Source organism: Microtus pennsylvanicus, chromosome 6 (genome assembly GCF_037038515.1).
Source record: "Microtus pennsylvanicus isolate mMicPen1 chromosome 6, mMicPen1.hap1, whole genome shotgun sequence".
Classification (NCBI taxonomy): Eukaryota; Metazoa; Chordata; class Mammalia; order Rodentia; family Cricetidae; genus Microtus; species Microtus pennsylvanicus.
The window spans coordinates 1,572,823-1,590,634 of NC_134584.1; the positions used below are offsets into that span (position 1 = coordinate 1,572,823).

At 58.2% G+C, this 17,812-nt stretch overlaps 1 protein-coding gene across 1 annotated transcript; it reads right to left on the minus strand.

Annotated features, from left to right (window-relative positions):
• Nucleotides 1-1,028: 1,028 nt before the first annotated feature.
• On the minus strand, nucleotides 1,029-16,512 carry Csnk1g2 (casein kinase 1 gamma 2). The gene is made up of 12 exons (XM_075975453.1): nucleotides 16,373-16,512; nucleotides 6,485-6,912; nucleotides 3,861-3,901; nucleotides 3,698-3,767; nucleotides 3,449-3,597; nucleotides 3,139-3,373; nucleotides 2,984-3,069; nucleotides 2,826-2,910; nucleotides 2,567-2,715; nucleotides 2,289-2,372; nucleotides 2,089-2,195; nucleotides 1,029-1,742 (listed from the first exon to the last, which is right to left on the minus strand). The coding sequence occupies exons 2-12, from the start codon at nucleotides 6,669-6,671 to the stop codon at nucleotides 1,688-1,690; spliced, it is 1,248 nt and encodes a 415-aa protein (XP_075831568.1). The 5' UTR covers nucleotides 6,672-6,912; nucleotides 16,373-16,512; the 3' UTR covers nucleotides 1,029-1,687.
• Nucleotides 16,513-17,812: the final 1,300 nt, after the last annotated feature.

Genomic DNA, 17,812 nt, shown 5'->3' on the forward strand with positions numbered 1-17,812 from the left:
TTTTTCAGGACAAGGTTTCTCTGTGTAGCCCTAGCTGTTCTGGAACTCACTCTGTAGACCAGACTGGTCTTGAATTCAGAGATCCGCCTGCTTCTGCCTCCTGAGTGCTGGGGTTAAAGGTGTGCAGCACCATTGCCCAGCAATAAAATATATTTAAAAAAAAAAGATTTCTGCCAGGCGGTGGCAATACACGCCATTAATCCCAGCACTGGGGAGGCAGAGGCAGGCAGATCTCTGTGAGTTTGAGGCCAACCTGGCCTACAAGAGCTAGTTCCAGGACAGGCTCCAAAGCTACAGAGAAACCCTGTCTCAAAAAAGAAAAACAGGGCTGGAGAGGTGGCTCAGAGGTTAAGATCACTGGCTGCTCTTCCGAGGTCCTGAGTTCAATTCCCAGCACCTACATGGTGGCTCACAACCACCTGTAATAAGATACGGTGCTCTCTTCTGGCCTACAGACAAAATACCTTGTACATAATAAATAAATCTTTAAAAAAAAAAAAAGCAAAGCAACAAAAAAAGATTTCTGTGTTCTCTTATCTGTGGTGCCCAGGAACTGGTTCAGGGGTGACTTGGGCTCTGGAATGGCCACAGCTCCTGACCCTGACCATTCTGCCCTCTCTCCAGCCCCGTCTTCTTACTCCTGGCTTACCTCTTATCTCCATCCTTTCTTCTCCCATGAACCCATTTTTTATTTTTTGGTAGGTGGTACCTGTGTAGGGAACCGTCCCAGCAACAGCAAGCCCAGCTGCCCCCTGCTCACTTCTCCTGTTAGCTGGTCACCAGGACAGCACTGCCAAGCCCTTCCCAGCCTTTCCCTCTGCAGCAGCACAATGCTCTCAGAGTGGCTGATTAACACAGACTTGGGTGCAGCAGCCTTTCTGCCCTACCCAGTCCCCACAGCCTCTTCCATCCTTCCTGGAATGAGCTGGCGCCCAGCTCCTCCAGGACTCCAGTGAGCCAGCAGGGATCCTCTTGTCCCTAGACCTGAATGTCCTATATGGGTTACAAAGACCAGGCCCACGCTTGGGGATGGTTTCATTTTCTTTTTAATTTTTTTTTCTTTTTTTAAAAAAAGCCCCTAAACTCTATGGCTTCAAGGAAGCGCCGGAGAAACATAAGTTCATTTCTGTACATGTTGTAAAGCAAGAACTCAGCTCCCGCGACCACAGCCTGGCTCTCCCATGGGGACCGCCTCTCTGCTGCCCCAGGTCGGGCATTAAGGCGATTCTGTCCCGTGGGCCCAGCACGCAGACACAGGTCACAGCCGCCCTGGCTCCATGGGGCCCAGTCCAGTCCCTGCATGGTGACCGTCCCGCGCTCCACCCCAGCTTTGGTGCAGCATTGTGGTAGCGCACGCGCCCCCCCCTGGTGGCCAAGGCCTCAAGGCCCCGGGCCTGCCCCACTCGAGAAAACGGCCTTTGGATCGAGGGGACAAGCTGGACTTTATGAGCTAATGGGGGCGCAGCGGGGACAGCGCGGCGCTTCTCTCCTGGTTTTAAATAGTTAATGCTCTCAAAGGGGACGAGACATGGGCGTAGAGATTTCAGCCAAAGTCCTGTGTGAAGGAAGTGGCCCCAAACCCCCGAAGATGATGCCTGCAGTCGGGCCAAAGAGCCCCATGCCACCAAGGACACTGCCAGCCTCCTGGATACCGCCCTGGGGATCTCGGCAGCCGCTGCACCCACCCTCACTTGTGTCTCTGCAGGGATTTTCTCTTTCTCCTCTTGAAGAAGCAGCAACACCTGGGGGGGGGGGGGGTTAAAAGGACAAAGTGGGGCCGGGCAGTGGTGGCGCACGCCTTTAATCCCAGCACTCGGGAGGCAGAGGCAGGTGGATCTCTGTGAGTTCAAGACCAGCCTGGTCTACAGAGCTAGTTCCAGGACAGGCTCCAAAACCACAGAGAAACCCTGTCTCGAAAAAAACAAACAAAAAACCCCGAACAAAAAAGGGACAAAGTGGGGATGGATAAGGGGACAGAGGTGACAAGACACTGATATGGGGTGGGGGTAACTCGAGAAACTCGGGAGAGGTGACGTAGGGGTGGAAGCGGCACGTGATGAGTAGAAGATGGCAGTGACAGAGCCTTACTTGGTTTCATCCGCCACCTCTACTTCTGCGGGGGCCGCGATGGGGGCGTTGGAGTGGCCCGCGGTGGGGTCATCGGCGTTCAGCTCTCCGTTAGTGGAGTTCAGTGCCTGGAAGGGCAGCGGGTACCAGGCTAGCACCCCTGCTCACCCTGCGTCACTGGCCTCCGTCCCCTCCAGGACAAGTCCCCAGCCGGCCCTCACCTGGTTCTTGGTGTGGGGCTGGGCTTTGTCACGATGAGGCGGCTGGGAGGGCATGTCGGTGTGCACGGTGCCGATGGGTGTCGGCTGCGAGAGCAGAGTCAGGACAGTTCCTGACCCGCGCCCTCTGGAGGATGGCCCCTCCTATGGAAGCTCCCGCCCACGGCGCTCCTGCACACCGTGGGGATAGGGGCTCCCGACCTGGTGTCCCCGCACCTGCAGACCCACACCGCACCCGCACGTGAGTTCTAACCGGAGGGTATCTCATCACCTCCACGTACCAGGGGCTTCCCGGCCCAGTCATACTCGTAGTCAAACACGTAGCCGCTGCGGTCGAAGAGGTCGGTGAAGAGCTTCCGCAGGTAGTCGTAGTCTGGCTTCTCAAAGAAGTCCAGGCGCCGTACATAGCGCAAATAGGTGGCCATCTCCTCTGCGAAAAGACAAGGGCCAGGGGCGTGGTCACATGGGCAGCTCAGTCTGCGGTGTGGCCATGGCCACACTGTGGGACGGAGCCAAGGGGCATCGCCGTGGGCTCCTCACCCGGGAAGCTCTCACACAGAGCCTCAATGGGCGTGGCGCGCTTGGTGTCACCAATCTTCTGGTAGCGTTCCTTCAGCGTGTCGGCCTGCGTGACGTGAGCGTGGTCAGGGTCAGCGCCCATTCCCGCGCCCCTCCCCCACCCGGGAGTCCCCGCCCACCTTGAGTCCCTGCCAGGGCAGGCTCCCGCGCAGGAAGTACATGAACATGTGTCCCAGCGCCTCCAGGTCATCCCGGCGGCTCTGCTCTGCGGGGACAGCACAGGCTCAGCGCAGCCCCGGGCCCCACCCCATCCCCCCACTGCAGCGCGGCTCACCCTTGCCCAGGTGCGTGTTGATGCTCATGTAGCGCGCCGTGCCCGTCAGGCTCTTGTGCTCCCGGTACGGGATGTGCTTCTTGGTCTCAGGGTCGATGTACTCCTTAGCCAGCCCGAAGTCGATGATGTGGATGGCGTGCTGCCGTTTGCTGCCCGGCCGCCCGACCAGGAAGTTCTCTGGCTTCACGTCGCGGTAGATGAGGCTCTTGGTATGTACGTACTCCATGCGTGTGATCTGCGGGGACCTGGGTTCAGCGCCCAGGCCCTGCCCCGCCTATCCACCCCGCCCGCCAGCTCCACCCCTCCGCACCAGCTGGATGGCAATCATCAGCACCGTCTTCAGCGTGAAGGTGCGGTCGCACAGGTCGAACAGGTCCTCCAGGCTGGGCCCCAGCAGCTCCAGCACCATGGCATTGTACTTCCCGCACGGGCCAAAATAGTAGACCTGAGGGACGCCCTCTGCGGAGGAAACACGCGTGCTGGACACCTGGAGCCCCTGCCTGGGCCACACCCTGTGTCAGTCTCACCGAGTGCCCATGCCCCCCCATGCCGGCCTCACCTGCTGTGCTAAGCTGCTTGTAGAAGCGGTACTCCAGATGCAGCTGCGGGGCCCGGGACTTGATGGGCTCCTGCAGGACAGGGGACAGTTACCCAGGCCCTCCTTCTGGGCCTGGGATGCTCGGCCTGACAGGGCAGGGCAGGGCAGGGTAGGGTACACTCACCAGCTTGATGGCCACGTACTCGTTTGTATACAGGTTCTTTCCTGGGGGAGGGTCAACAGAAGAAGCATGAGGATTGTGGGCTAAGGAGCCCACCCCACCCAGTCCACAGCACACTCCACAGAAGCTTTAGACCCCCTCCCAGCTTCCCAGGAATCCCTGCACTGCACCTCACTGCTTGTATGCAGTCCCGGGGAGAGGTCTACTGTGAATCCAGCAGTAGGACCTGCTCCACGCTCGCCTCTCCTGCAGGGGTCACATCTGCCACACCCAGGCAGACCTTACCCCAATCTCCAACATCCATGTTTACCTCAGCATCACTAGTCACAAAGGCCACCTCCAGGGTCACACCCCAGTGGCTACACCTGCCACCCCTGAAGGGAAAAGACGTTCCTACCACAGCAGCTGTGCCCACAACTGCCTCTGTTCCCAGCCATAGCCAGCCACCAGCTATGGCGCAGCCCTCTGCCCTGGTTCTCCTGGACGTCTCCATCACCACCAGCCACCATGTGCTTGCCATCAGGGCCCCTCTATGACAGCCTGCCACCACCTGTGACCCACCAGAGTGCCCCAGGCTGTGTAAGGCGCAGCGCCATCAAGCTTCTTCCAAGAGGAGGCGCAGTGATGGTCCATGTCTCCATAGGTCTGGTCCCCACCCCTCCACCTCACAATGGCTGTCTCTTGCAAGAACAGCGAGGTCAGCTGTCACCTGGGAGGGCCTAAGTCTGCCCACTTTCCCTGGACTGTGGCTCTCACAGGTCACTTTTCCTCTGTGGCATTCCCGTCTCTGCTGTGGGAGACTCGGTGTGGAGCTTGGCTGCAGCTGACAAGCTCAAGCTCCCACAACCACCGCGCGGGGGAGGGGGAGGACGGGACTCCCAGAGCTGTCCTCTGACCCACAGGGTCTGGCATGTCTGCTCCCAACATATATACACATTAAGACTTTTCCTTAAACGTGGGCGGGGCTGTGGAGACGGCTCAGCAGGAAAAGCTGCTCTTCCAGAGGACCTGGGTCCAGGGGCCCAGCACCCACAGGGGCTCACAATAGTCCCTAACCTTAATTCTAGAGGGCCCAGTGCCCTCTTCCGGTTTCCGTAGGTATGCATACAAAACACCCATACACATAAAACAAGAATTTTGAAAAAAAACTCTTTTTTAAAAACAAAACAAAACATGGGGGGGGCTGGGCATGGTAGTACACACTTAATCCCAGCACTGGGAAAGCAGAGGCAGGTGGGTACCTGTGGATTCTGGCTAGCTTGGTCTACACAGTGAGCTCCAGGTCAGTGGGACCCTGTCTAAAAAGAAAAAGGAGGACAGGGGACAGGACTATGGCCCCATAAGAGGAAGAAAGTTGCGCAGACATAGGGCTTCAATTTTCCCATTTAATGAACAGTTATCTCTACAGATCCAAGGGGCTCAGTGGCCCCAGGCCAGACAGACACCTGAGTACGGGCCAGGGTAGCTCCACATGGGAAGACGATGGGGGCTCAGGCAAGAGGCACCCCATACTCACCAGGGAAACGAACACCCGTGCAGCTTATTCTAACTCTGTGGGGCATGGGGAGGGAACCGAGCTCTCGATGTGCTGCCAGGCTGGCCTCCCTCAGTACCGAGTGATGTAAAGCTAGTTCAGAGCTGGGGGAGAGGGAAGGCACTGGCTCACATCACCACTGCATCCTAACCTGCACTCACAGTATTCGCTGACCCTGGACTCCAACAGAGGTCAAGCTGCACAGGCTGGTGCAGTCAGCACGGGAGCACATAGCACACACCCCATAGACAGGCTCCTGCACAGGCTGCAGTGGAAAACCTTTTAACTCACACTGTCCAAGCCCCGACACAGATCTGTACAGAGACCTGAGGTGGTGCACGGCCACCCCAACTGCCTGAGGCCAGGGGTCCTTTAAAGTGTCCTCATACTTGCCCATGTGTGTGGCTGAGTGTTCAGGGCTGCGGTCTGGCATACCCATCACAGCGGAGGGACTATTCTCAGCCAGGCCTGGGGACACCTGCGGCTGCAGACTGCGGAGGCCCTTACCCAGATGGGGTCCTAGCTGGCCTTGAACAGGCCAGTAAGTGCAACACCCACCAATACCCTCCCACGGGAGAGGAAGGGACAGCTGTGCACAGGGCAGCTGTGCCCCACATCAGTGCCCTCGCTGACTGAATGGCACGTGTCAGCTGATGAGTGGTCAGGAGTGGAGAATGACAGCCACTGTGTTCTGGCCCTCAGCTATCTGCCTTTGCAGCAAGGTCCACCTCCTCCCCAGGCCCGCTTCCAGGTGACATCGGGACCTGAGCTGGCACGAGGTTGGTGTTTCTTTTTTATCTTAAGGAGCTGGACTGGGATGAGTGCCTGCACATAGGTCTTCTCTAACCTACACAGGGCCAGGATGTGACAGTTCCAGGGACCTTTGGACTCCCGGGCACTGCTGCGAACGGGGGCCAGCCGCCTAAGAGGGAGGCACACTGGCTCAGCACTAGCCCTGCAGACCAGGCAGCAGTTAGACACTGGTCTCTGCAGCTCAGGAGCCAGAGGCCGGGAAGCTGTGACTCCGCCCACCCAGCCGCTTGCAGGCAACCACCACAAAACCTAGTGACAGACCAAAGAGTGTAGGACTTACCTAGGCGAAGCTCTCCGAAGTTCCCACAGCCTATCTTCTTGCCAACCCGGAAATTGGGGCCCACCATCAAGACCCCTGAGCTGGTCCCCGAGCTGCGGACGCCATGGTTGCTCCGGCTTGTGCCAGTCTTGGACATTCTCCGGCCCTCCTCCAACTCCCCCTTCCCTCCTTTCTTGTCAAAATCCATAAGTTTGTGGTACCCTGGCCTCTCCACGGTGACTCTGCCGTGAGATCCGAGTGCGAAACCTGAGCTCGCGCCCGGCCTAGTACACCATTGCGCCTGGTGGCCCCTTGGCTCCCGGCTATTGACACCCGGGTGTGCTTGCAGGCCCGGCTGCAGTGCTCATCTTGGTGGCCTCAGGGTCACTTGCAGAGAGAGAAGACATTCTGCCAACAGGTCCCACCGCCTTAAATCTCGTGGTGCCCCACTGTGAAGAAACAGAGACACGGGTTAGCGGACAGAGATCGCAACAAAGGCTACTGTGGTGTGACCAGGCAAAGGCTGGCAGAAGCCTAGCCATGTGCCCTACTTGCCACATGGCTGTGCCATCAAGTGGCACAGGCCCCTTGGAAACCTAAAGCAAGAAAGGGAAGCCAGATCCAGGCTAAGAGGTAACACCAGGGCTGACAAGACAGGAACAGTGGCAGGTGGCAGAGCAGACGGTGTCCCTAAGAGGGCAGGGGATGGGACTCCAGTCATGCAGGTGGGAAGGCACATGGCACACAATGCTGGGTGAACAGGGAAGGCTTGACAGGGCTCCAGGCAGTGGGTGCCGACCCTGCTTGACCTGCATCTCTTAGCCCCAGAACTAGACTGGCCAGGAGCTCACTGAGTAGCCCAGGCTGCCCTCGATCTCAGAGATCTACCAGCCTGCTTTTTATGTGGGTGCAGAGTCACCAGATCTCCAGACTCTCAAGGTGAACACTTCAGCAACGGAGCCGCTGCCCAGGCCGTGGGTTTGCGACTCTGAGAGATGAATTCACAAGTGTGTTCTAACACAAGTACTCATGCAGGGGTTTCTCACCCACCAGGCCACGTGCAGCTGTATGTGCTCCTGGGGCACATCTGGAGGGGCTGCCAGCCTGCTTTCCTGCTCAGTGCCCCCAGCATCCCATCCCCATGCACTGGGGTCCCCGCCCAGCACCATCTAGGCGGTGGTCATGTGTCTGTTTGCTGACTTCTATTTACACACCGCTCCGCTGGGTTGTGGCCATCGTATCATTCTGAGCCTTCACTGACAGCACCTCCTCACAGAGGGGCATAAGGAAACCCTGGGCAGTAAGCCTGGCTGCCCAGTGCAAAAGTCTAACCTCCTTCCTGGGTATGTAGCAGGGGCCTCTCCTAAAGATAAAGGGAACTCAAAGAAACCAGGGGTGGGGCTCTACAATGCCAACAGCTACACCACAGGCTACCCAGGATCTGCACTCCACCGAGGACACCCACAAAAGCCCAGCACCTGGGGGAAGCATCCCCCTCCTCACTATGGATGCCATGGGGAGGAGCTCCTGACGGCTAGGCCGCTCCTCTTGCCCTCTCCTCACCAGGACACTGACTCTCAAGAGCATGGGAGGCAGCAGACGGCCTGCCAGGAAGACTGTGGCACGAGACCCGTGTGCCACCAGGGGCAAGTGTGGAGGAGAGGAGGGCAGAGGCCAGCTGAGTCTGATGAAGGCTACATGGCAGAAAACCCATCTACTTTTCACTCTCACCCAGCAAGGGGCACACTTGGGCAACTGTCACTCCGAATACTCCCTCCAGAGCCTCTGCGTCCACATGATCGCCATGACGTCCATGGCTACCTCACTGAGGTTCGGCAGGCAGAGCACCTCCCTAATGTGCAGGAAGCCTGAGCATCCTAACACAGCATCCCAATGCAGAGATGTACAGCATTGTCTCAACACGCAGGATCAGAGGCAGGAGGGCCAGGAGCTCACCCTGCTCCCAGAACATTATCACAGGTCAGCAAGATGACGGCTTAGTGGGGAATTTGGTGACCCCCATCTCCTCCCTCATCCATTCTCCCCATCAGCACACGCTAAGTAAACACAGAGAACTGTAAGGGCTGCACACACAGAGAGGCACTCTCGGTCTAGCACCCACCCCAGCATCCCTGCACGGATGCCAGGGCTCATGTACTCGGGAGAGAAAGGATCACTTAGAAAGGTGCAAACATCTACAAAAAGCAGCCTTCCCTCCAGCACTCATCCTGTTCAGACCTCCACACCCCTTAAGCCCCAGACAGAACATCACCAACACTGAGAGAGCAGCCTGGGGAGCCAGTTGTCCCCCGCCTTTCCCAAGTGCACCTCTGCAGAGGGCAGGTGAAGTCCCACCATGGGGCCCAGCAGCATGGAGAGCTGGACAAAGCAGGCAGCATTGAGCAGGGGCAGTGAGTGACATCAGGAGACCTAGTGCATGGACACCTGGCTGTGTCAAATGCAAGGACTGGTAAAGACACCAATGTTAGGGACCACAAGGACATGGGACACTCCAGATCACCAGAGGCAGCAGGGCCACTCCAAGGATTAGAGAGAAAGGTACCCAGATGAGGCTGAGTCTCTTCAGGCCGGAGGGGCCACAGGAGTTAGCAGTGGCAGAGTGCCACTTTCTCCTGGGAGACAGACAGCGCTAATCTAAGGGAACGAGGCAGGCCGCTGTGTCTTCCTTAGCATGGCTGGGCAGCTGCAAACCTGTGACCTGAAGAGCTGCCTGTCACAGGCACAGAAGCCTTAGCCTAGGACTCACCACACAAATGTGACCCCCGCACTCCGTTGCCCACCTATGGTGTCTGGTGGGCAAGACCTAGGTGACAACATCAATTGCACAGCCAGCAGCACAGGCAGTGCAGACCACCCTGGGGCCAACTAGGGTATGCAGGGAACGGGCATCCACAGCACTGCACAGGACACCAGGCAATGGCGGGCTCAAAGCAGGCAGGCTGGAAGAAGCAGGCCCCACAACACTACTGTGCCCTTGAACCACGGTGTTTATGGGTAAGTAGGCTGCCCCTATCCTGAGTGGACGCGGCACCAATCTGCCACTGCTCCTCTCACAAGAACAGCTATGCAGACATGGGCTATGTGGCAGTCTGTGACACCCAAGAGAGTAAGGACGCCACCACAGACAGCTGTCACTCCAACACCGAGGGTCAGTGGAACAGACAACCTGGTGACAAGCAGCTGTGTCTCAGGCACACCTGAGCATGTGAAGAGTGACCTGGGACCCCAGAGAAGAGGAAGTGCCGCTAGCCTTGGCTCTGGATGAAGTCTGTAGCTAAAAATAGACCTAGGAAGACAGGCAAGCTTTCCCAGCCCTAAATAAAGCCTCCCTGGGAGGACCCACAAGGCCCAGAGCCCAGGCTGTCCCCAGGGGTGAGCCCAGGCTCAGGGTTAACGCTGGACTGGCCTGCGCAAGACTAGGCTGGAGGTCAGCTGCAGGGCACTCACTCAGGGAGCTGGCTGACAGCAGGTTGGATTCCCACCAGACACACCCCTCCTTGCAAGGCCCCAGCACGCACCTGCCCTGTTCTTTTTGGGGTCCCCCATCTTGCTGGGACCCCGGCTGCTCTCTGCTGGAGGCCCCAAGCCCCTTCCCTGCATCTCCACTCAGTGATGTCACAGTCCCTAGCTGACGTCACCGGGAGTTTCCAAGCTAGACCTGGTGCCCAGCTGAGGGGACAAGCAGGGACAACACCCACCATGGGAGTCCTGCAGAGGGTGGGGATCTGGCTGCAGCCCTGAAGATATTGCACCTGAGTGGCAGTCCAACGTGCCTGTTTCTTGCAGACCCAGGCTGCGACACACCAGGACTCCCCAGCACCGAGTCCTGGAAAACAGCTGAAGAAACTTGGGGTTCAAACCAAGAAAGGAAAGGAGCGTGGCCTACAAGGTGTGGTGCTACCTGGCCAGTGGGCAGTGGGGGCTATGCATTAAGTTGGGATCTGATGACCAAAACAGATATATATGTCTGCGCCATGAGGCTGATGGGAAGGGGGGGGGAGCGGGGGACGAGTCCTACACAGGCCCATGCAATGGCCAGATTTCTCAGTACTTTGTCTTTAGAGAAAGGTACCCAAATACCATCACAGCTCACCTGCTCCTGCATCATTATCCCTAAAGATGCAGAGAGATGATCTGGGGATGAGTGGATGGAGCCACTGTGCTGGTGGGCGTGCTTCTGTGCAGCCCCAGCCAGTGTGGGGGCTCACCAACACCTGGGCTGACAGTCCTCAGAAAAGGGCTGAGGGCCTGGACCACAGCACTGGGAGACCATCTGGGAGGACCCATCAACAGACTTCAGAGATGGCCAACCCCAGCCACGCATACCACCATATCCGCCATGCTTACACACATTCACACACTGGACACGCGCTGATACATGGAATTGTCGGAAGCTGGGCGCGCACAGGCCTGACAATCAGTATGCATGCCTTATGGGCAAAGAATCAACCACTGCCCTGCTGTGTCTGACACCCAGACAGCTCTACAGCATAAACTACAGAAAGAGTGACTGAAGGCGAGGACGGGCAGGAGGGACACAGCCTCCCTCCTGCTCCCGACAGAACATAACACCCTCTACAGGAGAGCAGACGGCGTCAGTTCCTGAGACCTTGGGTCTCGTACCCTCTACACTGGGAGTTGGTTGACTGTGGGACCTCCTGACCCAGGTCTCGGTGAGGGTGACTCTGCTCTCAGGAAACCATGGGCCATGGGGGCTGCCCAGCACTCACAGACCCGTCTAAAGTCACAAAGCTGGCGTCAGCCCACGCACGGCTGTGTACAGGTACGGACTGTGGTCTACAGCAGAGGCCTGCGTGCTTCCCACAACACCCGGATACTATGACAGGAAATGATCACATGGACCACCAGCTCCAGTGGGGCTCAGATCAAACCCACGCTACAAAGGACAACTCAGTCGTAGGCTCCTGCCCAGCAGGAGATTCAGGGGTAAAGGGGGTTTGTCCCCTGGGAATTCCCCAACTGTCACCAGGAACAGTCACCAAGGCCTCTCAGGGGTGGTTCTCAGGAACAGCTTGGGACCTGCAGTTCTGCAGTCTCAGGCACGAGCAGTGTAGACCGACGTGCACACGCATCTTCCTAACTAACTCTCCATCTGCTACCGAGCCATCTCGCATTTGAATCCCAGCTTGCCACTTTAGCTAGCACAACCAGCTCCTTGTAAGGCCCTGGCCCCACAGGTGGCATCTGAGTACTGGGGAGCTGAGTTTAGGCAGCACTTCTACCCTAGCTGCCTCCTAAGTGTGGGGAAGACGGGCATGAGCCACCATGCTTGGTCTTGACATTTTATTAAGGGGTGGGGGAGAGCTGTCCAGGCTCACACAGTGTGTGGAGGGCCTAGCACCAGGTGAGGCACGGGCTAGATGCACACAGCCACCCACCCCGAGGGGCGTAGTCTGTCCTAGAGGCCCTGCCCATGCCACGCCTCCTCTTAGGGGCGTAGTTCAATGGCCAAGGGCTGTATGCAGTATGCAGATTTCCCAGGAGCCCACCGGGGTATGCCTCCACAGGAAGCACAGGCCACAGCATGGTAACTGGAAGAGAACAGGCCAGCGCCTGGGGCTGCAAGCCACTTGCAAGCTCTGTGGAACCCAGTCACTCTGATCCCAGTCCCTCTGTGCCTGGGGCAACTGCGGACTCTGGGGGCTCGTGGCACATCCAACCCTCTGGTCCTGATTCCTGCACCTGCCCCCCAACCTGTATAAACACCTGAAGACCCTTACAGGCCTGCACCTGTGCTAGGGTTTTCTTTAGCTCTCCCAGGAGTGCTCCAATCTTTCTCACTGTAACCCCAGGAGAACGTGCGTGGAGCAAAATCCCAGGAGTCAAGGAGTTCAAGGCCATCCTCAGCTACACATTAGCCAGCCTAGGCTACCTGAGATGTGAGCTCAACAACACTTTCGCTGGGTGTTGTGCCACAAACCTATGTCCCAGCATTCAGGTAATTGTGGCAGGCATGAGTTCATGGCCAGCCTGGACTACGTGGTGAGTTCATGGCCAACCTGGACTACAGAGTTGCCATCTCAAGTGGAAAATGGCGGGTGAAATGGCTCAGTGGGTAAAGGGCTTGGTGAAAACCTAACAGCCTGAGTTCGACCTCTGGAAACTGCATTAATGTGGAAGGAGGCCAGCCTGGTCTACCAGCAAGCTCCAGGACAGGCAAGGCTAGAGACCCCTATTGTCAAAGAAAAAAAAAAAGCTCGCCGGTGGTGGTGCCACCTTTAATCTCAGCACTGGAGAGGCAGAGGCAGGGGGATCTCTGAGAGCAGGAGAGCCAGGGCTACAGAGAGACCCTGTCCTAAAAAACAAAACCGTTCAAGGAGAGAACCAATTCCAAGTTGCCCCGACCTCCACAAGCACACCTGAGACACACAAGACCCTGCATCAAGAGCCAAGCACAAGGACCCCACACTCAGAATACGGAAGCAGGAGCAGGTGTTCAAGGCATCCTAATCCACTTGAGACCTTGTCTCTCAAATCTAAAACAAAACAAAAAAAAAGATGGCTTTTCTGCCCCCTTGGGTCCAAGCCAGGTGTGGCACGCCCTTAGGGAGTCTCTAGGGAGTCAGTGGCTGGTAGCCCTCCCAGCTGGAAGTTCCCACTTCCAGGCCCCAGGCCCAGCCAGACCTAGGGTCCTGCACAGGTCTGCACAGCCCCATACAGGGACAACCTTGTTCCTGGCTTTGACTGTGGACTCCCGTGAGGCTGCACGCTGCCACTGGACAGGATGTGACCTCAATCTGTCGCAGCCTCATGCCACAGAGCTGTCCCCAGGGGTAAGGCTGTGGGCAGGAGGCCCCAGGCAACCTGGAGGCCTGTTCCAGAGGAGGGGAACAGACTACTTCCCCAGTGTGGGGCCTCTTTACAAGAGGAAAGACTAGGAGGCCCACCCACAACACCTGGCCTCTGATGGGAGAGCAGAGGCTGTGAAACCCAAACATCACTCTGTCCTCAGGCTGTGCCCTGGCCGCAGGACTGGGACTAGTGACTCCTGTCTCCCAGGAGGGTTCTGAGGGCCCCGTGGACATGACATGGGGCCAGAGAGGGCACATAGGCAGATGTAACAGTTGTGGCTCCCAGTCTCGGCTTCTTGACTGCTATGCGTCCCAGGTGTCCTGTGCCCTCTGCCCAGTATGAAGCCTCCTGGTGACCATGCATGGGACAGAGCATACAGAGGTAAGGACTAGGGTCTACTGGTCCTACATCTTTGCAGGCCGTGGGATCGTGGCCCACCCGAGTGCCATAGCCAGATTGTTTCCTCAGGTGACAGGTGGCCATCCAAACGCTCCAGGAGACCTGCTGAGGTTTCCCCAACACCACACCTTGAGGTCAAGCCCTGCTTTTGTGCCTCCAGAGTGACTGATGCCTCCTGGGGACCAGGATGGGGACAACACAGGTGCAGCTGCCCAGCCTCTGGAAGTAGCGAAGGTCACAGAGAGTGGATAGCATACCAGAGGGACCCACAGGGTCACGCAGACAGGAACTCCCTCGGGGAACATCCCTCCTGGAGTCATCCAGCATGTCCTTTGTCCCCAGGATTATTAACACAAGTCACCCCTCTATAAACCAGGCGCCATGACCACCTCATGGATGCCGTAGCACAGCCCACAGGCCCACCAGCTCGCAGCTGAGTGTGGACACACTGGGAGTCGCATGCCTAGGGCTGTGCCAGTGCCAACCAACAGGCTCTAGAGAAAATTGCTCATGGCACTTACTGGCAAGTTGATGCCCAGGGCCTTCAAGGACAAGGCTTGGGTCCAGCAAGAACACGGCCTCTAAGTGTGGGTGAATCTGGATGAAGCCCCAGCCACTTCTCATCCAGACCCAGCTACAGGACTCTTGGGCTGATGGCTCCTTCAAGTGGCTCCAACTGCCCCCCAGATAACAAGAATGCCATTGGCCTGTTCTATACCATCTAGACACCAAAGACCGCAATACTTAATCCTGCTTTTCCTCCCTCCTCCCTGTCTGGCCCCCACACAGGTAAGGGCAGTCCCTTAATGGTCCCCAGCCCTGCAGGAAGGACGGAGTCTGGGGCAGTTTCAGCAGGCACCACAGCAGAACAGACACCAGCACCCCACAGCACAGCTCTGTCCTGTCTGCTGTACAGGACGCTTCCCCAGCCAGGCCTACAAGCAGATTCTCCAGAAACACACGTGGTCCCCAAAGCTGGGGTGGCCATGTTGAAGCTGTTACCAAGAACCTCCCCTATTCCCTTCTGCTGGAGGCAATTACTGTATAATTGAAAAGACACAGGTCCTTCAAAGAAGTCTGCACTGGGCTCCACCACAGACAGCAGGAGCAGGGGGAGGGCTGGTCTGGTCTCCAGGACATGCTTGGGGCCCAAGTGACCATCCTAAGGTGAAATCAAGGCAGACAAACAAGAGGCATCCTCAAGCAGCTGGCATAGGGATGCACAGGCCCTGAATCTCACCCCACTGGCCTGCAGTGGGCTCTGGAGTCTGGCCCTTTCCAGGGGTCCCCTACTTTCTTGCATAGTCTTTCCGGTTCTCTCCCACTGGCTTCCAACAAAGTACCAAGGCTCAGCATTAGTGGGAAGGCCCTGGAGACCCATGGCAGGCACTGTGTGCCTGTGATCTCCTGGGAAACCCACCAGTCAACATCACACAGCTCTGCTGGAGACAACTGCACACTTACCCCTCACAAACCTATGTGCGCCAGTCTTCTCTAAGCTCGACCAAAGCCCCCAGGGCAGGCAAAAAGCCCAGTTGTCCACCCCCACACCTAACAGGTCAGCACTATCCCAGTGGGCAGCTGCGGTTTCTCCTATACCAACAAGACCTTTGTGCTTTCAGCCACCAGCTCCCAGAGTCCCCAGCCCACAGACATCCAAGGAAGACCCCATCAGCCTTCTGAGCTCAGGGTGCCGGGTTGGGCGAGCAGACTGCAGCTCAGTGAGGACAGACAAGTCTCCCCGCCTCCACCTACACACCAACCCCCAGGCTGCTTCCTGCAAACTGCCATCCGGAGGCCACCAAGATGAAAAACAGCTGCCCCCAACCTAGAAGCTCGGTCGCGCCCAGGTTGCACAGGAGACCCTTCCCTGAGGGCACTGTTCCTATCTCCTTGTGAGAAAGTCACCCGTGGACGTGGACAAAGTTGGGGCAGAGAGGTACAGGCAGGGGATCCTGCAGCCTGCTCAGACATCTCACCCCTCCCTCCTTGATCCGTGTGTTTCCGGAAAACAAAGCCGGTGGCCAGAGCGGAAGGGGGAGGGCGCAGGCAGCTGGGCCCAAGAGTTCCCAAGCAGCTCCCTGCAACAGGTCCCCCCCCTCAATGCCTGTCCCCAAGCCCCCCAACAAACCGTCAGGACCACAAATGTGAAGAGCGAACATCAGGGAGAGGGCTGGGAGGATAGAGGGACAAGGAGCCGGACCCAGTTGGCAGGACCCAGGTGTAAAGGGGGTTTGGGGACAAAAAGAGACATGGGGGGACATGAAGAAAAACGTGCGATTTGCAAGTGGTCTGAACACTTGGGAAGAAGACACAGGAAACTGGGGGGTCAGAGAGCGAGGACACGAGTGGGGTCAGAGTGTGGGGCACACTAAAGCCGAATGGGGGTCGCGGGAAGAAGGCGACCGGAAGTGGGGGCGCATGAGTGTCGCCCGTGAGTTGAGAACCTGCGAAACAGTAGACACTGAAAGTCAGGGGTCAGAGAGAGAGGGATACTGAGGCAGGGTGACCGGAAGTTGGGGTCGCGCGGTGCAGAGCACCAGTCGGGAACCGCAGGGTGAGGACCGTGAGCGCCCAGGTGCGAAGATGGGGTCATCTGAGGTCAGTGGGGGGGGGATCACAGGGTCCCGGCGCCGCCGGGGTGGGGCGCGGCCGGCCGTGCGCGCGCAACGTTACCTGCGCCCCGCCTGGGGCCCGCGGGCGGTGGCGGCCGAGCTCAGCAGAGCGGCGTCCCCCGCTCCGGGCCCCGCGCACGTTCGCGCTTCGGCTCGGGCCCCCGATCCGGCTCCCGCGCTGTCGGGGCCGGCCTCGGCATGTTCGGCGGAGAGGGCCGGGCTCCGCCGCTCCGCCGCGCCCGCTCCGCGGAGCCCCCGCGCGCCTTACGCCGCCAGCGTCGGCCAGCGGGGGGCGGCGGCCTGCGCGGGCCACTGCGCCGGCGCGACCGGGCAGCGGCAGGCGTGCGCGTGTAACGTCATAGGGCGGGGCGGGGCCTTTAGGAAGGGGCGTCGCTTTACGATAGCGTGGGGCGTGGTCCTAAGGCGCGGAACGTGGCATTACGACAATATCAGCATGGTCACTTTGAAGGGCCCGGAGCTTTACGACGATCAGCATGGAGCTTTACGACACGGTGGGGGCGTGGCTTGAAAGTGGGCTCAGCATTTAACCACAAGGGAGGGGCGGGGTCTTAAGGTGGGAGGAGCGAGTGACGGTAGTGGGGCGGAGCTTTGCCAGTGGGCGGACGTTGAGGACGGGAGCAAAGCGTTACCATATCGGTGGGCGGGGCCGAGTGGCGGGCACGCCGTTTTGCGACGGCGCCTGTGGGTAAGGGAGGGTTCGCCGCACTACGGCTGCCGCGTTTTGCGGACAGGCCGAGCCGCCCACCGGCGGATCCCGAGGGACACCAGAGACAGGTGGCCGCGGGAGCGTACCTGAATTGTGACTAGTTCCATCAGCAGCCCCACCCTTGTGAAGGCGGGGTTTACGAAATCCGCGGGGTCGCTCCCTTTCGTTGCCATGGAGACGCGTGGCGGTCTCCGCGGCGCCAGCCCGGAGCCTTGTCTGTGACGTCACTGTCTCGCCACCTAACGTCACGGTGGGCGGTGTCTACGGGCGTGGTTTCACTGGGCTGGGGGTGGGGTGGGCTGGGGGTGGAGGGGAGCTGAATGGCGCTGGACCTGGAAATTGCTTCCATAAATGAAAATCGCATTCTAAAATCGTCTAAACCCAGGAAATTGTCGATTTGGTTACAGGCAGATGATCAGAGTTAGGGATGTTCGTCTTGGTGTTAATTATTTAAAATTTTATTTTTATTTTATTTTTGTTTTTTCGAGACAGAGCTTCCCTGTGTAACAGCCCTGGCTGTCCTGGAACTCACTCTGCAGACCAGGCTGGTCTCGAACTCACAGAGATCCCCCTGCCTCTGCCTCCCAAGTGCTGGGATTAAAGGTGTGCACCACCGCCCAGCTTTATTCTGTTTTGTATTTTTTTTTTTTGGAGACTGCCTTGCTCATGCTGGCCCCCAACTCCAAGAAATCTTATAGGAATCCTTCCTGCCTCAGCATCCAAGTGCTCGGATGACAGGCATGACCCATTCATTACCCGTTGGTTTCTCTCATC

What these genes read in the sequence shown, in the direction of transcription:
- Csnk1g2 (XM_075975453.1), bottom strand. Translation starts at nt 6,671, where the DNA reads ATGGATTTTGACAAGAAAGGAGGGAAGGGGGAGTTGGAGGAGGGCCGG. An exon ending in CTTCGGAGAGCTTCGCCTAG is followed by an intron (nt 3,902 to 6,484) that starts GTAAGTCCTACA and finishes ACCCTCCCCCAG; the next exon opens with GAAAGAACCTGTATACAAAC. An exon ending in TGATGATTGCCATCCAGCTG is followed by an intron (nt 3,374 to 3,448) that starts GTGCGGAGGGGT and finishes AGGTCCCCGCAG; the next exon opens with ATCACACGCATGGAGTACGT.